Below are 22,310 nucleotides of genomic sequence, written 5' to 3'. Positions count from 1 at the left end.
CCTTCCACTTGGTCAACCTGCTCAGGATTCCTCTGCCCTTCCACCTGGTCAACCTGCTCAGGATTCCTCTGCCCTTCCACTTGGTCAACCTGCTCAGGAATCCTCTGCCCTTCCACTTGGTCAACCTGCTCAGGAATCCTCTGCCCTTCCACCTGGTTAATCTGCTCAGGATTCCTCTGCCATTCCACTTGGTCAACCTGCTCAGGATTCCTCTGCCCTTCCACCTGTCAACCTGCTCAGGATTCCTCTGCCCTTCCACTTGGTCAACCTGCTCAGGATTTCTCTGCCCTTCCAATTGGTCAACCTGCTCAGGATTCCTTTGCCCTTCCAATTGGTCAACCTGCTCAGGATTCCTTTGCCCTTCCAATTGGTCTACCTGCTCAGGATTCCTCTGCCCTTCCACCTGGTCAACCTGCTCAGGATTCCTCTGGCCTTCCACCTGTTTAATCTGCTCAGGATTCCTCTGCCCTTCCACTTGGTCAACCTGCTCAGGATTCCTCTGCCCTTCCACTTGGTCAACCTGCTCAGGATTCCTCTGCCCTTCCACTTGGTCAACCTGCTCAGGATTCCTCTGCCCTTCCACTTGGTCAACCTGCTCAGGATTCCTCTGCCCTTCCACTTGGTCAACCTGCTCAGGATTCCTCTGCCCTTCCACTTGGTCAACCTGCTCAGGATTCCTCTGGCCTTCCACCTGGTTAATCTGCTCAGGATTCCTCTGCCCTTCCACCTGGTCAACCTGCTCAGGATTCCTCTGCCCTTCCACCTCTCAACCTGCTCAGGATTCCTCTGCCCTTCCACTTGGTCAACCTGCTCAGGATTCCTCTGCAATTCCACTTGGTCAACCTGCTCAGGATTCCTCTGCCATTCCACTTGGTCAACCTCCTCAGGATTCATCTGCCCTTCCACCTGTCAACCTGCTCAGGATTCCTCTGCCCTTCCACTTGGTCAACCTGCTCAGGATTCCTCTGGACAACAGATCCAAACCTAGCACTCACACCCACCTCCCTGTACAACAGATCCAAACCTAGCACTCACTCCCACCTCCCTGGCCAACAGATCCAAACCTAGCCCCCACTCTCACCTCCCTGGACAACAGATCCAAACCTGGCCCTCACTCCCACCTCCCTGAACAACAGATCCAAACCTAGCCCTCACTCTCACCTCCCTGACAACAGATCCAAACCTAGCCCTCACTCTCACCTCCCTGGCCAACAGATCCAAACCTAGCCCTCTCTCACTCCCACCTCCCTGGACAACAGATCCAAACCTAGCCCTCACTCTCACTTCCCTGGACAACAGATCCAAACCTAGCCCTCTCTCACTCCCACCTCCCTGGACAACAGATCCAAACCTAGCCCTCACTCCCACCTCCCTGGCCAACAGATCCAAACCTAGCCCTCACTCCCACCTCCCTGGCCAACAGATCCAAACCTAGGCCCACTCTCACCTCCCTGACAACAGATCCAAACCTAGCCCTCACTCTCACCTCCCTGACAACAGATCCAAACCTAGCCCTCACTCTCACCTCCCTGACAACAGATCCAAACCTAGCCCTCACTCTCACCTCCCTGACAACAGATCCAAACCTAGCCCTCACTCCCACCTCCCTGGCAACAGATCCAAACCTAGCCCTCACTCTCAACTCCCTGACAACAGATCCAAACCTAGCCCTCACTCTCACCTCCCTGACAACAGATCCAAACCTAGCCCTCACTCCCACCTCCCTGGCAAACTCACTGGATCCAAACTAAGCCACAAAACCTCTCTGACCTGGACACACACATTCTGCTTCCTAGCAAAACATTATGAGTCTGGGTGTGTGTGTGTGTGTGTGTGTGTGTGTGTGTGTGTGTGTGTGTGTGTGTGTGTGTGTGTGTGTGTGTGTGTGTGTGTGTGTGTGTGTGTGTGTGTGTGTGTGTGTGTGTGTGTGTGTGTGTGTGTGTGTGTGTGTGTGTGCGTGCGTGCGTGCGTGCGTGCGTGCGTGCGGTGTGTCTCTAACCTTTGAGGACCACCTCCAGTTCGTCTCGTAGGATGTCGAAGGTGCTGTATCGGGAGCTGGTCTCTGGGATGACGTTCTTCTTCAACCAGCCTCCACAGGCGTACTGGTAGAAGTTGTCACACGGGTCCACGTTGGCATCCATGTTCTCGATCAGACGAGACGCTGCACACAGACAAATACAGTTCATATTCTACCTCTGTGTGTGTGTGTGTGTGTGTGTGTGTGTGTGTGTGTGTGTGTGTGTGTGTGTGGTGTGTGTGTGTGTGTGTGTGTGTGTGTGTGTGTGTGTGTTTACCTGACTGAGTGCAGTCCGCTGTGGTGCAGACACCATCTAAAAAGGGAAAACATCATGAATCAGACGGGTTATTCACAATGCCAATTTAAAGAATAACCATCTCTTTTTTTACAAACAAATCACAATTTGTGATGTAATAGGCATGTTATAGAAGGTTCCAGTTTCTTTGTTTGTGATTTCACTTGTTATCAAGTGACTTGAGGGATACCTCTCTGTCCGGTCTAGCAGCAGGCTACACAGAGAATGGAACAGCTAGATAGGAAAACAGCTCAAATCGCACAAAATGGAAAATAACGTTACAGATGAAGTTCGGAATGACTCAATTTCAATGTACAACATCTAAAGACCCGTATCACTATACAGAGACCAGTACTATACTGATACCTGTATCACTATACTGAGACCAGTACTATACTGAGACCTATATCACTATACTGAGACCAGTACTATACTGAGACCCGTATCACTATACTGAGACCAGTACTATACTGAGACCTATATCACTATACTGAGACCAGTACTATACTGAGACCCGCCCTATACTGAGACCAGTACTATACTGAGACCTATATCACTATACTGAGACCAGTACTATACTGAGACCTATATCACTATACTGAGACCAGTACTATACTGAGACCTATATCACTATACTGAGACCAGTACTATACTGAGACCTATATCACTATACTGAGACCAGTACTATACTGAGACCCGCCCTATACTGAGACCAGTACTATACTGAGACCCATATCACTATACTGAGACCCATATCACTATACTGAGACCAGTACTATACTGAGACCTATATCACTATACTGAGACCAGTACTATACTGAGACCCGTATCACTATACTGAGACCCGTATCACTATACTGAGACCCGTATCACTATACTGAGACCCGTATCACTATACTGAGACCTGTATCACTATACTGAGACCCGTATCACTATACTGAGACCCGTATCACTATACTGAGACCTATATCACTATACTGAGACCCGTATCACTATACTGAGACCCGTATCACTATACTGAGACCCGTATCACTATACTGAGACCTATATCACTATACTGAGACCCGTATCACTATACTGAGACCCGTATCACTATACTGAGACCCGTATCACTATACTGAGACCCGTATCACTATACTGAGACCAGTACTATACTGAGACCCATATCACTATACTGAGACCCGTATCACTATACTGAGACCTATATCACTATACTGAGACCCATATCACTATACTGAGACCCGTATCACTATACTGAGACCCGTGTCACTATACTGAGACCTATATCACTATACTGAGACCCGTGTCACTATACTGAGACCCGTATCACTATACTGAGACCCGTATCACTATACTGAGACCCGTATCACTATACTGAGACCCGTATCACTATACTGAGACCCGTCTCACTATACTGAGACCCGTATCACTATACTGAGACCCGTATCACTATACTGAGACCTATATCACTATACTGAGACCCGTATCACTATACTGAGACCAGTACTATACTGAGACCCATATCACTATACTGAGACCAGTACTATACTGAGACCCGTATCACTATACTGAGACCCGTATCACTATACTGAGACCCGTATCACTATACTGAGACCCGTATCACTATACTGAGACCAGTACTATACTGAGACCAGTACTATACTGAGACCCATATCACTATACTGAGACCCGTATCACTATACTGAGACCTATATCACTATACTGAGACCCATATCACTATACTGAGACCCGTATCACTATACTGAGACCCGTGTCACTATACTGAGACCTATATCACTATACTGAGACCCGTGTCACTATACTGAGACCCATATCACTATACTGAGACCCGTATCACTATACTGAGACCCGTATCACTATACTGAGACCCGTATCACTATACTGAGACCCGCATCACTATACTGAGACCCGTATCACTATACTGAGACCTATATCACTATACTGAGACCCGTATCACTATACTGAGACCAGTACTATACTGAGACCCATATCACTATACTGAGACCAGTACTATACTGAGACCCATATCACTATACTGAGACCTATATCACTATACTGAGACCCATATCACTATACTGAGACCCGTATCACTATACTGAGACCTATATCACTATACTGAGACCCGTATCACTATACTGAGACCCGTATCACTATACTGAGACCTATATCACTATACTGAGACCTATATCACTATACTGAGACCCGTATCACTATACTGAGACCCGTATCACTATACTGAGACCCATATCACTATACTGAGACCCATATCACTATACTGAGAACTATATCACTATACTGAGACCTATATCACTATACTGAGACCTATATCACTATACTGAGACCCGTATCACTATACTGAGACCTATATCACTATACTGAGACCTGTATCACTATACTGAGACCTGTATCACTATACTGAGACCTGTATCACTATACTGAGACCTGTATCACTGTACTGACAGTGTCTCCCTTTCTAAAATGAGGTATTTGGGTGTTTTTGTAGCATTCATACCAGAGTCCCTGTACTGCACAATGAGGAGGAGGAAGTCAAATCAAATGTTATTTGTCACATACACGTGTTTAGCAGATATTATTGCGGGTGTAGCGAAATGCTTGTGTTTCTATCTCCAACAGTGCAGTAATATCTAACAATACACACAGTTGAAGTAGTTCTAGGGTGTCAGGTAAGGTAGAGACTCCTTGACTCGTTTCTCAAAGCACTTCATGATGACAGAAGTGAGTGCTACGGGGCAATAGTCATTTAGTTCAGTTACCATTGCTTTTTTGGGGTACAGGACCAACGGTGGACATCTTGAACCATGTGGAGACAACAGTAAACACTCCAGCCAGCTGGTCTGCATCTGGGCCGGCAGCCTTGTGAGGGTTAACACGCTTAAATGTCTTGCTCACGTCAGCAACGGAGAAGGAGAGCCCACAGTCCTTGGTAACGGACCGCATCAGTGGCACTGTGTTAGAGGTCGACCGATTATGATTTTTCAATGCCGATACCGATACCGATTATTGGAGGACAAAAAAGCCAATACCGATTAATCGGACGATTTTTTTTTTTTTAAATACAAAAAATATATATATATATATATATCATACACACACACACACACATTTTTGTAATAATGACAATTGCAACAATACTGAATAAACAATGAACACTTTTATTTTAACTTTATATAATACATAAATACACACACACGCACACAGCTCTGAAGTGACAATGATACTGAAGAGTCTGCTAAGGTCTGCTAAGGAGACAAATACTCTCAACTGTTGAATAAAAATAGAGTTTAAGTTTACCTATGATGAATGTTGAAAACAAAACCCTTAATTTCGATATGCAGGAAATCCTATTTTAATAATGGGCATGGTAAGAATTGACAACCAAAGTGCGAGTCATAATTCCCATGACACCTAGCAAAATCTGAAAAGCGGTTCCTTCATTTTTGCAAAGGATATTTTTAGATTCACTTAAAATAAGGTCTGTGTTTCGTGTAGGCTTACATCACCGTGACAATTTTATAACTGTGTAGATACCCATAGGACAAGGTAACTCTGATCAATATTGGCTAAATATAAGCGAAGATAAAAACATTTGTAGAGTGGATTTATGAAAATATGTTGACAAACGTTACCTTATCCTAGTGAGACTTACACGGGTATCAAAACGTCGAGGCGGTTTAAGACTGCACGAAACACAGACCTTATTTGAAGTAGATCAAGACATTCTCTATGGAAGACATGAACGGTAAAATAACGAAGGAACCCCTTTCAAATTCAGCCGCAAGTTATTACAGGAATTATAACGCGTCGACTATTTCTCTCTAAACCATATACCTTTGACTAATCCGGAAACTATCACCTCGAAAACAAGTTTCGAGGTGTTTATTCCGTTCCGTATTTTATCTAACGGGGGGCATCCATGAGTCTAAATATTCCTGTTACATTGCACAACCTTCAATGTTGTCATATTACGTAAAATTCTGGCAAATTAGTTTGCAAAGAGCCAGGCGGCCCAAACTGTTGCATATACCCTGACTCTGCGTGCAATGAACGCAAGAGAAATGACACAATTTCACCTGGTTAATATTGCCTGCTAACCTGGATTTCTATTAGCTAAATATGCAGGTTTAAAAATATATACTTGTGTATTGATTTTAAGAAAGGCATTGATGTTTATGGTTAAGTACACATTGGAGCAATGACAGTCATTGATTGATTGTTTTTTATAAGATAAGTTTAATGCTAGCTAGCAACTTACCTTAGCTTACTGCATTCGCCAACAGGCAGGCTCCTCGTGGAGTGCAATGTAATCAGGTGTTAGAGCATTGGACTAGTTAACTGTAAGGTTGCAAGATTGGATCCCCCGAGCTGACAAGGTTAAACATCTGTCGTTCTGCCCCTGAACGAGGCAGAACGTTCCTAGGCCGTCATTGAAAATAAGAATGTGTTCTTAACTGACTTGCCTAGTTAAATAAAGCTTAAATAAAGGTGTAAAAAAAATAACAAATAAAAAAATTATAATAGTAAATCGGCAAATCGGCGCCCAAAAATACCGATTTCCGATTGTTATGAAAACTTGAAGTCGATCTCTACACTGTGTGATCGTCAAAGCGGGTGAAGAAGGTGTTTAGTTTGTCCGGAAGCAAGACGTCGGTGTCCGCGACGTGACTGGTTTTCCCTTTGTAGTCCATGATTGGCTGGGTTTCTGTACAGCACTTTGTGACATCAGCTGATGTAAGAAGGGCTTTATAAATTAATTTGATTGATTGATTGATTGTCTGTAGACCCTGCCCACATACGTTGTGTGTCTGAGCCATTGAATTGCGACTCCACTTTGTCTCTATACTGAGGTTACATGTTACCTGTTACCTGTTTGATTGCCTTATGGAGGGAATAACTACATTGCTTGTATTCGGCCATATTCCCAGTCACCTTGCCGCGGTTAAATATGATGGTTCACGCTTTCAGGTTTTGTGCAAATGCTGCCAAATATCCATGGTTTCTGATTAGGGTAGGTTTTAATAGTAACAGTGGGCACAACATCGCCTATACACTTCCTGATGAAAATCAGTCACCATGTCTGTGGATTCATCTATGTTGTTCTCGGAGGTAGATCCGGAACATATCCCAGTCCCCAAGATCAAAACAATCTTGAAGTGTAGATTCCAATTGGTCAGACCAGCATTGAATAGTCATTAGCACGGGTACTTCCTGTTTGAGTTTCTGCCTATAGGAAGGGTGTCACGTTCCTGACCTGTTTTCTGTTATTTTTGTATGTGTTTAGTTGGTCAGGACGTGAGTTGGGGTGGGCATTCTATGTTATGTGTTTCTATGTTTAGGTCGGTTGTAAGTAGCCTTATATGGTTTTCAATCAGGGACAGGTATTTGACATTTTCCTCTGATTGAGAACCATATAAAGGTAGGCTGTTCACACTGTTTGTTTGTGGGTGGTTGTCTTCTGTGTCTATGTATGTTGCACCACACGGGACTGTTTCAGTTTGTTCGTTCGTTTGATGTAGTCTGTTCCTGTTCGTGAGTTCTTCGTGTCTTTATGTAAGTTCCATGTTCAGGTTTCGTCTACGTCGTTTTCTTATTTTGTAGTTTGTTGAAGTGTTTTCGGTTTTCGTCTGTACCTTAATAAACTTCATTATGTCCAAATATCACGCTGCACTTTGGTCCAATCCCTACTCCTCCTCTTCGTCTGAAGAGACAGCCGTTACAAAGGGTGGAGTAAAAATGGAGGCGTGATCAGATTTGCCAAAAGGGAGGGCGGGGGAGGGCCTTGTAGGCGTCCTGAAAGTTGGAGTAGCAGTGGTTGAGTGTTTTACCAGAGCGAGTACCACAGTCTTGTAGAACCACATGTATTGGTAGAACTTCGGCAGGGTTTTCCTCAAATGCACTTTGTTAACCTGTTGAGGATGGGGGCGCTGTTGTAACTATTTATGCTAATCGTGTAATTTTTGAAACGGCTTCCCACAAAATTCTTGATCGTACAATATGCATATTATTATTATTATTAGATAGAAAACAGTCTATAGTTTCTATAGGAGTTGAAATTTTTTCTCTAATTGGAACAGAACCCATTCTACAGCAATTTCCCTGACATGGAGTCAGATTTCAGAAATGTTGGCCCCTGATCTGGAGTCAGTTAAAAGGGCACTGTTATTGCTATGAGTATACGGACACTGCTTACGTCTTCCCTTGGATGCCTTTACGTGATGACGATTTGAATGGGGTCGATTGCGCGTTCACAGGCACTATAAATTAAAAAACCCTGTAGCTAGGAACTCTTTTCTTGCTGCGTAATGCGCCTGGAGGACATCGACCCGCACTTGTTCCAAGCATTAGTGGAGGGAGTAATATTACTCTGGTCATGTTTCTACTCGTTATGGGAGTTAAAAACATCATAAGGTAGTTAATTTAAAGCGTTTTATAGCAATTTATATCCGTTTAGTGCGATTTTGGGACATTTATTTCTGAAACGCTGTGAATTGCTGGGCACGCTTCCAGTTCATCCCGAACGCAGTTGGCATTTCCACATGGCAAGAGGACAGCTTTCCACCAAAAGACGATTAGACCCAAAAGGATCCTTTGCCCAAGATACTGATGGAAGAACAGCTCAAAGTAGGACATTTTTATTATGATAAATCGTGTTTCTGTCGAAAAATGTTAGTGGCTTAGGACGCCATGTTTTTTGACGTAGCTTCGCTTGGCGCAAACTGTATTGAAAAGTAAGGATAATTTAAAAAATGTAATTCCGCGATTGTATTAAGAATTAAATTGTCTATCAATCCCTGTCCACCCTATATTTTTTAGTCACGTTTATGAGTATTTATGTATAAGAGTAGATCACTGTCTAATATGGCGCACGGACATTTTCTCACCAGCTGGGCTACATTTCACATTGTCTAACCATGATTTTGGTGGCTAAATATAAACATTTTCGATCAAACTCTATATGGATTGTGTAATATGATGTTACAGGAGTGTCATCTGAAGAATTCTGAGAAGGTTAGTGAAAAAATTAATATATTTTGGCGATGTTGACATTATCGCTCACTTTGGCTAGAATCAATGCTGGGCTGCTATGTGCTATGTGCTATGCTAATATAACGATTTATTGTGTTTTCGCTGTAAGACACTTAGAAAATCTGAAATATTGTCTGTATTCACAGGATCTGTGTCTTTCGATTAGTGTATGCTGTGTATTTTTACGAAATGTTTGATGATTAGTAAGTAGGTAAACACGTTTCTCTATGTAGTTATTCTAGTCCATTTGTGACGGTGGGTGCAATTGTAACCTATGCCATCTACCTGAAATATGCACTTTTTTCTAACAAAACCTATCCCATACCATAAATATGTTATCAGACTGTCATCTGATGAGTTTTTTTCTTGGTTAGGGGCTATAAATATCTTAGTTTAGCCGAATTGGTGATAGCTACTGGTGTTGGTGGACAAATAAAAGATGGTGGATTATGCTAATGTGTTTTTAGGTAATAGATGTACATCTTTACATATTGTGTCTTCCCTGTAAAACATTTTAAAAATCGGACATGTTGGCTGGATTCACAAGATCTGTGTCTTTCATTAGCTGTATTGGACTTTAATGTGTGAAAGTTAAATATTTAAAAAAAAAACTTTTTTTGAATTTCGCGGCACTGGTTTTTCAGTGGGGGAGGGGGGGGGAGTGCCGCTAGCGGCACCCTCATCCTAGACAGGTTTTAAAATCCCCAGCTACAATAAATGCGGCACACAGGATATGTGGATGACAGTTTGCATAAAGTCCAGTGAAGTTCTTTGAGGGTTGTCGTGGTTTCGGCTTGAGGGGGAATATACACGGCTGTGACTTTAACCAAAGAGAATTCTCTTGGGAGGTAAAAGAGTTGGCATTTTATTGTGAGGTATTCTAGGTCGGGTGAACAAAAGGACTTGAGTTCCTGTATATTATCACAATCACACCATGAGTAGTTAATCATGAAACATACACCCCCGGCCTTCTTCTTCCCGGAGAGACATGTATTCCTGTCTGTGCAATGAACTGAGAAGCCAACTGGCTGAACAGACTCAGATCGTATACCCCGATAGAGCCATGTTTCCGTGAAACAGAGTATGTTACAATCCCTGATGTCTCACTGGACGGAAATCCTTGCCCTGAGATCGTCAATTGTATTATCCAGAGACTGAACATTAGCAAGTAATATACTCAGAAGCGGTGGGTGGTGTGCGCGCCTCCTGAGTGGGACAAAAAGTCCACTCCGAGTACCTCTTTTCTGCCAGCGGTGTTTTGGAACAGCCTCTGGAATCAGTTCAATTGCCCTGGGGGGTGCGAACATAAGATACAATTCGGGAAAGTCGTATGCCTGGTCGTAATGCTGGTGAGTTACCGCCACTCTGATATCCAATAGTTCTTCCCAGCTGTATGTAATAACACAAAACATTTCCTGGGCTAATAATGTAAGAAATAATGAATAAAAAATAAAAACACTGCAAAGTCTCCTAAAAACTAGAAGCACGGCAGCCTTATCCGTCAGCGCCATTTTAAGTTTCTCAAAAACAAGTCAAATCGCAAAAAAAAGTGTTTGGACCATTCTAAAACGTTACATTACATTTAAAAAATTGAGATTTGGTTTCATTTGATTTGGTCAAAAAGCAAACTTCTCCTTTAAGCACTCTGAGTGTATATTACATAAACTAGAATAAACTGAACTGGATCACACTGTCATAATTTTTATTTAACTAGGCAAGTCAGTTAAGAACACATTCTTATTTACAATGACGGCCTAGGAACAGTGGGTTAACTGCCTTATTCAGGGGCAGAACGACAGATTTTTACCTTGTCAGTTCGGGGATTCGATCTGGCAACCTTTCGGTTACTGGCCCAATGCTCTAATCACTAGGCTACCTGCCGCCCCTCTAATCACTAGGCTACATGCCGCCCCTCTAACCACTAGGCTACCTGCCGCCCCTCTAACCACTAGGCAACCTGCCGCCCCTCTAACCACTAGGCAACCTGCCGCCCCTCTAACCACTAGGCAACCTGCCGCCCCTCTAACCACTAGGCTACCTGCCGCCCCTCTAACCACTAGGCTATATGCCGCCCCTCTAATCACTAGGCTACCTGCCGCCCCTCTAATCACTAGGCTACATGCCGCCCCTCTAACCACTAGGCTACATGCCGCCCCTCTAACCACTAGGCTACATGCCGCCCCTCTAACCACTAGGCTACATGCCGCCCCTCTAACCACTAGGCTACATGCCTCCTCTAATCACTAGGCTACATGGCGCCCCTCTAATCACTAGGCTACATGCCTCCCCTCTAATCACTAGGCTACATGCCTCCTCTAATCACTAGGCTACATGCCTCCCCTCTAATCACTAGGCTACCTGCCGCCCCTCTAATCACTAGGCTACATGCCGCCCCTCTAACCACTAGGCTACATGCCGCCCCTCTAACCACTAGGCTACATGCCGCCCCTCTATTCACTAGGCTACATGCTGCCCCTCTAATCACTAGGCTACATGCCTCCTCTAATCACTAGGCTACATGCCGCCCCTCTAATCACTAGGCTACATGCCGCCCCTCTAATCACTAGGCTACATGCCTCCTCTATTCACTAGGCTACCTGCCGCCCCTCTAATCACTAGGCTACATGATGCCCCTCTAATCACTAGGCTACATGCCGCCCCTCTAATCACTAGGCTACCTGCCGCCCCTCTAATCACTAGGCTACATGCCGCCCCTCTAATCACTAGGCTACCTGCCTCCTCTAATCACTAGGCTACCTGCCGCCCCTCTAATCACTAGGCTACATGCCTCCTCTAATCACTAGGCTACATGCCTCCCCTCTAATCACTAGGCTACCTGTCTCTAATCACTAGGCTACCTGTCTCTAATCACTAGGCTACCTGCCGCCCTCAAGATAATACAGAACGTACATATTCACATCTCCGTGAACTGACTGAAATGTTTGACTTGGTTGAATGAACATGTGGCTCTTAAGAGCACTTCATGGTTTATTTGTAAGGCATGTTTGGCATAATCTATGTCTAATCCTTGTTGATCTCGCAAGTTTGGGAAACCCTGCAATAGATGATGTTCACACAGTAACAACTAACGGATAAACAAGCAGCACATCCTTCTCAATCCTTTCATCTCTTCCCATATCTCATCTCTTTACATTTTGCTGCTAAAATGTTGATCATGATTATCAATTCAAATTGAACACAAATAAGTAGATGTTTTGAACATGAATGAAATGGTGTGTGGGCTCCAGACTTGGGGTAAATATTTACTCTTTCAGGCTGTTTTCTGTCAGACTCAATTCAGATATATATTTTTTTCACGAACTGGTCTTTTGACTAATCATCTCTGAAAAATATCTGATGTGAAAAGATGTGCTGTGATGAATCAAATGACCAATTAGTGTAAAAAATATCAGAATTGGGCTGCCTGTGTAAAAGGTTAGTGCTAACTAGGTTCCTTCGGACATCTCTACCCTAAAGCCTAACCTTAATCCTTACCCTAACTATTTTAAATGTCAACTTCAATGGGGTAGAGATGTCCCAAGGAGCCCTGATAGCAAGGACCCTATGTAAACGCAACAATTTTGTGGCTAATTTCTGTTTAAAATTGCCACAAAATTGTCACCCCACACAAACACGCTCACTGTGCGGTTTACGTGATGTAATAAAACAAGCTGCCAGGAGATGGCGCTCAATTACAAAGCGCATACAACAACATTATGCAGCTGTTCCCAAACTAAGGTTCGCGACCCCATGTGGGGTCGTTAGCGTGATATGAAAATGGGGTAGTAGTAGAATTTCCAAAATCACTGTAACGGTCCTGACCTGTTTTATGTTGTTTTTGTATGTGTTTATGGTCAGGGCGTGTGTTTTGGGTGGGCAGTCTATGTTTTGTATTTCTAGGTTGGTTTTTGTGTTCGGCCTGGTATAATTCTCAATTAGAGACAGGTGTGTATCGTTTGTCTCTAATTGAGAGTCATACTAAGGCAGCCAGGGTTTCACTGGGGTTTTGTGGGTGTTTGTTCCTGTGTCCTCACAGGACGGTTGAAGGTTAGTCACATTTGTTGTTTTGTAGTTTTGTAGTGTCTTGTTTTGCTGTTGTCATTAAAAGATGGCTTATTTCCCTCAATCCGCATCTTGGTCCTATCCATGCTCCTTCTCGTCTAAGGGGGAGAACAACATTGTTCTACTACAAAACAACAAATCTACAAATGTACAAATGTGACTAACCTTCAACCGTCCTGTGAGGACACAAAAACAAACACCCACAAAACCCCAGTGAAACCCTGGCTGCCTTAGTATGACTCTCAATTAGAGACAAACGATACACACCTGTCTCTAATTGAGAATTATACCAGGCCGAACACAAAAACCAACCTAGAAATACAAAACATAGACTGCCCACCCAAAACACACGCCCTGACCATAAACACATACAAAAACAACATAAAACAGGTCAGGACCGTTACAATCACCCCAAAAATAATATACATACATACATATATATATATATAATATATATCTAAATACATTATAATATCGTCTTTGTACCTCAAAAACAATATAAGGTGGTTAACCTTAAAAAAATAAATGACAATTATTCAAATATAAAATATAAAATTCAACCAGAGAGCACTCTTAGGTCATGAAAAAAGGCTGCACTTGACCGTGGCACCTGAATCATTCCCACAGTGAAGGCCTGCTACAATATGAAACCACACACTGTTGAATCATTCCCACAGTGAAGGACTAGGCCTGATACACTATGAAACCACACACTGTTGAATCATTCCCACAGTGAAGGACTAGGCCCGCTACACTATGAAACCACACAATGTTGAATCATTCCCACAGTGAAGGACTAGGCCTGCTACTCTATGAAACCACACACTGTTGAATCATTCCCACAGTGAAGGACTAGGCCCGCTACACTATGAAACCACACACTGTTGAATCATTCCCACAGTGAAGGACTAGGCCTGCTACACTATGAAACCACACACTGTTGAATCATTCCCACAGTGAAGGACTGCTACACTATGAAACCACACACTGTTGCAGAGACTTTTATTACCGGCTGCAATTGATTTGGTGAAAACGATGTGTGTGGAGGCACAGAAACTCACATCAAAGCCTTAGTCAGATAACACTGTTAAACATAGAATGTATGCTATTGCTAGCAATCAAGAGGAAACTCTGACTGAATGACTCACATAACTCCCCAGTTTGCGCTCTCCAAATGGACTTTATATATGAGGGCCAAGATTCCCATGCATTGACTTTTGTTCGCTACATGTCGGGGGTTGCAATTCATGAGGACAAATTCTTCTGTCTCACGATTCCCGAGCATGAAACGGCACAGGGGATGTTCAGTGTGCTGCATGGCTATATTGACGAAAAACAGATTCTATACGGGGTCGAATGGTGGGCTTTTGCACAGATGGGGCTCCATCTATGGCGGGATGACCTCTACACTCTAGTTATGTCTCCCTCTGCCATATGGACACATTGTATGATACACCCACTGAGCAAAAATGGATACATCGAGAGCAACTGGCGGCAAAAGAGCTGAGAGCAAAACTCAGAGATATACTGCAGCAGGTAACTTTGATTGTAAACTACATCGTTCACGCCTGGTCACAAAACTACGAGGAGATATGGGATCAGAGCATGACAATGTTCTATTTCACACCGAGGCTTGGTGGTTATCGAGGGGGAGTGGTGGAAAGATGTTTTGCATTGAGAGAGGAACTGTTGTCATTCACAATGGATGTCATAAAAAAAATGACTTTGTTGACTTTCTGTGTCAGAAAATGTGTCTCCTTGCCTGTGTAACAGACATATTTGTTAAACCAAATGAACCCGAACGCAAGCATGCAGGGGAAATACAAAAAAGCTTCTATAGATGAGTGACCGAATCAGTAGATTCAGAGGAAACAATTCTTATTGGAGAGTCTTTCAAAAGCCAACCATGCCGCCCATCCCACGGCTGTTGCGTGTTTCTAACAGAACACAGGATCTGTGACCCACACGAGTAATGACTACTCACCTCTGATGGGTTCTGAGTTCTAAACTTGAAAATTTGAAGTATCCTGAACCATATCGCTGAGGGAGGGGAATGTAGAATGTTTACATTCTGTCAGAATATGTTACTGTTGGACATCAGGGATCCTATGAGTGAGGAATTTTGGGCCGAGGTCAGGTCAGATGAAGTGAGGAAGAACAGATATCACTAAGGTTCTGGATAGTGTCTATCGATTTACGATCGATTAAATGAAATCAATTCTCTGTAATTAATATTACCTGATTAAACTAATCAAGTAAATGTAATTAACTAGGAAGTCGAGGCAACACGGAAGAATGTTTATAGAGCTGTTGTCTTCCAAATAAACTCTTAAAGATTTGGTCATCTTTTAAATCAATAGCAGTCAATTATTAATCGTCAACTTATTCAGTCTCATCTGAACGTCGTGAAATTGTTGGTTATCTTCACGAACCCTGGCTAACAAGTTAAAACAGCAATACAAAAATTGGTTTAATTATTTATTTACTAAATACCTAAATAGTCACACAGAATTACATATACACAGGAAGGATCATACATTGATTACTAATGATGTCCTAAAAGAAAACGTCCCTAGCGGACGAAACCGATATGACGGCTGGAAAACACAAAGAAAGGGAGTTGGGTTTGAATGAAAGAGCAGGAAGACTGAGGAACAAAAGCATTGGGTCTCCATCGGACCTTATGAAGCTATGCTATTGTAAATACAGAATCTTATGCATTCTAAATAACCGCCAATTCGGAAAAGGAAAATGCAATAAATATATTTACTCTGAGCTGCGCTTCGAAAGATTGGTCGAAGATGGAAGGCTGGGTTGCCCAGAAGAGATCTCCCTTGTCCTTTGAAAAATATTTCTGGGCAGATACATTGTAGTCTGTCGTCTTGTGGTAGAACGGATACGTTGTAGTACCCTGTCTTTCTGAAGAGATTGTCCATCCTTTCCTAGCCCACGTTTACAGCTGCTCCTGATAACTCGACGTCTAGAATGTATCACTTCTTAAGTGAATAAGAGTTCAAAGGTCATACCAAGTTGCCATACTACAAGCTCATGGTATATTCTGGCTGGTATCGTCGAAATTCATTCTTCCAGCATGGCGATCGTCACCTCCACATTGAAATTCGCCCTTTTAAAAGTATGGACATCAGTCCTCACGTCATCGGGAACACAATGTTGATTTTGTTGAAGTTGTGGTCATTCAACCATTCGCAACCAGAGCTCACGCTGAGGTTGGCTTAGTTCGCCGTGAATTGGGTCACGGGGGCTCTTAAAGAAAAGTAGAAAAGGGGTCAGTCGATCATTTCCAACCAATGCCTATTCACGTGGGTGTGGCCACTGAGTGAGCATATTTTACTTTCTCTCATTTTAAACTAAAATAACATTTCATCTTTCACAAATAGTTTAATATTTAAACATTTAAATTGCGCAACAATTCCATGTGAATCTGATAACTAGAATATGTAGACTTTCCAAGATACAGTTTATGTCGTCCTATCATCAGTAATAATGTCTCAAAGAATATGATGTCAGATCAGTTGTCGTCTGAGTACCAACGGATGCTTTCAACTGGTTGGATTACAGAAATATTGTTCCGGTCCCGATCTTTTGATGTTACCATACTCTCTCTATTTTAACAAAGGGCTTTCCAAGAGTCCATTCTGTAGAGTAGAGAGAGAAAAGGGGGAAAGGAATTTATGGGGGTCATAAACCTCACCAACAGGGCAATGCCATGACAATAGCAACAGAGGTGTATTGGCTGTTCAGATGTGTAATGAGGGGCTCAGAAAAAGTGTTCAATATCAGTGCTTGTGTGAATATGTTCTTTGTCTTATGCAGCTGTATGACCCAGTGGGTGAATAAACTTGGTTTGAGCTTTACTATGCGTCCGTGAGTTTTTTACTCTGTTTGTTTTGCACCTCCAATGCTTGGAAGAGCACCTTGGGACCTACTTCCCAATCCGTTTGACTGTGATCCTGGCTCAGCTGACATGTTCGTAAGTGAAACCAAACAGCTGATGGAGCTGTCAGTTGACCGAATCTTGCAGACGTGGCATTCACGGCTCACTCAGTTTTGATTTCTGACTCAAAGAGAATATCCTGCCGAAAACTGGGATCTCGTTTTGAATGGTCATCCCACTCGTAATTCCAACTCGGGAACTCAGGCCTCTTTCTAGAGCTCTGACTTTCCGACCTGAAGATCACTGATGTCATGATTTGACCTCGTATTTTTCAGAGTTGCCAGTTGTTTCAGAGTTGCCAGTTGTCTTGAAAGCACCATAAAACTAACGGTACCCTTCTCCAGCTCTGATCTGTGTGAAGCTGGATTCAGAGCTCTCGTCTGCATTAAAACCAAATATCCATCCAGGTTAGATGCGACAGCAGAGATGAGGTGTGCACTGTCGACCACGCCCCCTGACATGCATCAAGCCACACCCATCTCATTAGTGGTGGTAAGGTAAAAGACATTATGTCAGACTAATTTGCAATTGACTGCCATAGCCCCACATTAAAAATATGCGATGATGAGTTGAGAAGACAATCAGAAATACTTTTAGAATGTTCTGCCATAGCCACAAATAAAAAAAGTGAATTACACAATTTTTGTTCACATGGTTGTGGTCTGCGAGAACTTTCAGATATCAGAATGGGGTCGTAGGACAAAGAAGTTTGGGAACCCCTGCCATAACGAGAGGCAAAACACACACACACACACACACACACACACACACACACACACACACACACACACGCACACACACACACACACACACACACACACGCACACACACACACACACACACACACATACACAAACAGAGGGGTGCAGAGGCTCCTGTGGCAAACTAGCTCCCTGTTGCATCCTGCCTGCTGTGACTGTTTAACAATCTATCCACTATAATAGGTCGGGGAAATGGTTTTTCAGGACTTCTGGTGGTAGAAATGTTCACAATTGTTACCTGGAGGAAAATGGGGAGAGGGTCATGCTTTTTAATTTCAGTATGGGAGTGGGTTTAGTGGGTTTTTATTTAGTCCAGAGGAGGGTCATGTTATTTGTAATTGATTAACAAACCTAACGCAATGTAAATCCTCATCTGCACATCCAGTTGAAGTCGGAAGTTTACATAAACCTTCGCCAAATACATTTAAACTCAGTTTTTCACGATTCCTGATATTTAACCCTAGTATCAATTCCCTGTCTTAGGTCAGTTAGGATCACGACTTTATTTAAAGAATGTAAAATGTCAGAATAATAGTAGAGAGAATGATTTATTTCAGCTTGTATTTCTTTCATCACGTTCCCAGTGGGTCAGAAGTTTACATACACTCAATTAGTATTTGGTAGCATTGCTTTTATAATGTTTAACTTGGGTCAAACATTTTGGGGAGCTTCCACAAGTTTCCCACAATTAGTTGGGTGAATTTTGGCTCATTCCTCCTGACAGAGCTGGTGTAACTGAGCCAGGTTTGTAGGCCTCCTTGCTCGCACACGCTTTTTCAGTGCTGCCTACACATTTTCTATAGGATTGAGGTCAGGGCTCTGTGATGGCCACTCCAATACCTTGACTTTGTTGTCCTTAAGCCATTTTGCCACAACTTTGGAAATATGATTGAGGTCATCGTCCATTTGGAAGACCCATTTGTGACCAAGCTTTAACTTCCTGACTGATGTCTTCAATATGTTGCTTCAAGAGATGTTGCTTCAATAAATCCACATAATTTTCCCACCTCATGATGCCATCTACTTTGTGAAGTGCACCAGTCCCTCCTGCAGCAAAGCACCCCAACAACATGATGCTGCCACCCCCGTGCTTCACGGTTGGGATGGTGTTCTTCGGCTTGCAAGCCTCCCCCTTTTCCCTCCAAACCTAACGATGGTCATTATGGCCAAACAGGTCTATTTTTGTTTCATCAGACCAGAGGACATTTCTCCAAAAAGTACAATCTTTGTCCCCATGTGCAGTTGCAAACCATAGTCTGACATTTGTTATGGCGGTTTCGGAGCAGTGGCTTCTTCCTTGCTGAGCGGCCTTTCAGGTTATGTCGATACAGGACTTGTTTTACTGTGGATATAGATACTTCTGTACCTGTTTCCTCCAGCATCTTCGTAAGGTCCTTTGTTGTTGTTCTGGGATTGATTTGCACTTTTCGCACCAAAGTACGTTCATCTCTAGGAGACAGAACACGTCTCCTTCCTGAGCGGTATGACGGCTGCATGGTGCCATGGTATTTATACTTGCGTGCTATTGTTTGTACAGATGAACGTGGCACCTTCAAGCGTTTGGAAATTGCTCCCAAGGACGAACCAGACTTGTAGAGGTCTACAATTTTTTTTCTGAGGTCTTGGCTGATTTCTTTTGATTTTCCCATGATGTCAAGCAAAGAGGCACTAAGTTTGAAGGTAAGCCTTGAAATACATCCACAGGTACACCTCCAATTGACTCAAATGATGTCAATTAGCCTATCAGAAGCTTCAAAGCCATGACATCATTTTCTGGAATTTTCCAAGCTGTGTAAAGGCACAGTCAACTTAGTGTATGTAAACTTCTGATCCACTGGAATTGTGATACAATGAATTATAAGTGAAATAATCTGTCTGTAAACAATTGTTGGAAAAATTACTTGTGTCATGCACAAAGTAGATATTCTAACCGACTTGCCAAAACTATAGCTTGTTAACAAGAAATTTGTGGAGTGGTTGAAAAATGAGTTTTAATGACTCCAACCTAAGTGTATGTAAACTCCTGACTTCAACTGTATATCACTCCAGTGTAAATAGCTCAATTGTAATTACTTTGCCACTATTGGCCTATTTATTGCCTTACCTCCTTACTTCATTTGCACACACTGTATACAGGTTTTTCCATTGTGTTATTGACTGTACGATTGTTTATTCCATGTGTAACTCTGTGTTGTTGATTTTGTTTCACTGCTTTGCTTTATCTTGGCCAGGCCGCAGTTGTAAATGAGAACTTGTTCTCAACTGGCCTACCTGGTTAAATAAAGGTGAAATAAAAATAAATAAATAAATAAATTACATCTAAAAGTTATAGTTTCGGTGGTGTCAGAAATATTGAAGCTATTTTCGCAACCAAAAATGTTCATTGCAGTGCTGGTGATGGCCCACCAGTTGTGGGTGTGTCGAGGCTTGGCCCCTAACTGGCCAATCAGAACGTGCTCCATGACTAAATATGTGGTTGCTTCAAGTTGGGTATTTACGGTCTTTTATATATTGCTTTGGAATCAACTCCAATTCCAATGTTAGTCCATTATAGTTTGTAAAACAGTTTACAGAAACGAAATAACAAAATGTAGACCCATTCCATTTTTGCTATGTTAACTTGAACCTGTTTGCAGTCAACAGTGTTCTAAGTAATTGCATGGCTTCCATGTTCAAATATATACATATCAATCCCACTAATATAGGGGCTATGCCTGCTGTATGGCTGAGCAGGGACATGCCAAACGTTGTCAATAAGCAAGATACAATTCAATATTGATATTGGCCTAAAAAAGATTGTGAATAATTATAATCAAATTCTAAACAAAACGAAACAATAACTGTTATGATTTACACACATCCAAACTTTTCACCGTAGCTGGACAACGATCCAAAAATAAAGAGAAAGGGAGAATGTCCACTCGCCGTTTATACTGCTCCCAAATATGATGGTTTATATGCATATTGGAACCATTATTCAGATCGCATTCTCACTTCTCCGGAAGTTGCATTGCATGCGCGTCATGGACGTTCTCACCAATCAAACCAGAACAGTGTGACCCATTATAATACGTTTGGTTTGAATAAAATTCCATGTCAACCACAACAATAAATAAATGTCAAATGTAATGATATCATAATATCGACAGGATAAACAAAAAAATGCTGTTGAACCAGTCCTGGCCTCGGGTAAGGGTAGCCTACGGAGGGATTTGGGTTTTAAAAATGTGAAACGGGAAAGAAGCAATTGTTAAATGAAAATAACTTCTAAATACAGGTTTACCGGTATTCGCCAAGGTTCTCATCTCTCGCTTCATGATGGGCATGGACACGTGTAGCCTACGTCATGAATGGTGTATTACGCGCGTCCAAATAATGGCTAAAATAATGTAGGCCAAGCTACAATACATAGATAAAAAGGGAATGTCAGCTCACGGTTTTGCTCCTCTCAAACTTGATCTTTTAATAAAGCTTTGGAGATTAAGATTTATTTGCAAGCGGTCTCATGAGCCAAACCCTTTATTGATGGTCTTGATTAGCCTACTTGATTGCACTGCTCAGGACAAAAAGCGAAGGGAAGGCTATGCTTGGTTTTAAAATAAAATGGGGTAAAACCAATATTTTTTTTATGTTTCTATATACAGAGTATACATGCACCAAACGCACATTACTCTTGTTCCATGCGCATATGGGCAGTGTGCGTCACGGCTGGATAGGCTGCGTTTCCGCAGTCAAAATTAATTCCATAAGAAAACGTTACCACCAGCTTTTGGTTGGTCTTAAATATCCTTAATTAACATCGATGCACGAAATTAGCACTTTGAATCGTGTTTTTAAGGTCACACCTAAAATATTTCCATCCCTCCCATCTGAGGGCAAGCGAACTGATATAAGACAGGTAAATTACCCATCTTCGAGCAAGTTTGAAAATAGCAGAGCGCTGGCTTTTAACAGGTCGAAAATGCAAACGAAAACGCGTTTGACACTAGTGCCGCCTTAACGCCAGCCGAACATAGAACCCTGAATGTCATATTGCTCAGTGTTTGAGTATTAGTTCCTTATTATATCTCGATGTGTGCCGGATGCTGCCCCTCATCCCTGATTCTCTGCTCGGCGCGCAATATCAAGTGTGCCTAGTGTGGTCTCAATCAAATG

The 22,310-nt window shown here is 42.6% G+C and overlaps 1 protein-coding gene across 2 annotated transcripts in view; it reads right to left on the bottom strand.

Moving 5' to 3' along the window:
• The window catches only part of LOC129831660 (neprilysin-like), a 129,289-nt gene that overhangs the window by 90,525 nt on the left and 16,454 nt on the right, over positions 1-22,310 (bottom strand). For both annotated transcript variants that reach the window (XM_055895023.1, XM_055895024.1), the window contains exons 3-4: positions 2,295-2,330; positions 2,000-2,161 (exon numbers count right to left, since the gene is read on the bottom strand). In XM_055895023.1, coding sequence (XP_055750998.1) covers positions 2,000-2,161; positions 2,295-2,330 — 198 coding nt within the window. The remainder of the gene's footprint in view (positions 1-1,999; positions 2,162-2,294; positions 2,331-22,310) is intronic.

This window comes from Salvelinus fontinalis, chromosome 33 (genome assembly GCF_029448725.1).
Source record: "Salvelinus fontinalis isolate EN_2023a chromosome 33, ASM2944872v1, whole genome shotgun sequence".
In the NCBI taxonomy this organism is placed as follows: Eukaryota; Metazoa; Chordata; class Actinopteri; order Salmoniformes; family Salmonidae; genus Salvelinus; species Salvelinus fontinalis.
Note: the sequence above shows the minus strand (reverse complement) of the source record. Positions and strands in the feature narration are given on the sequence as shown.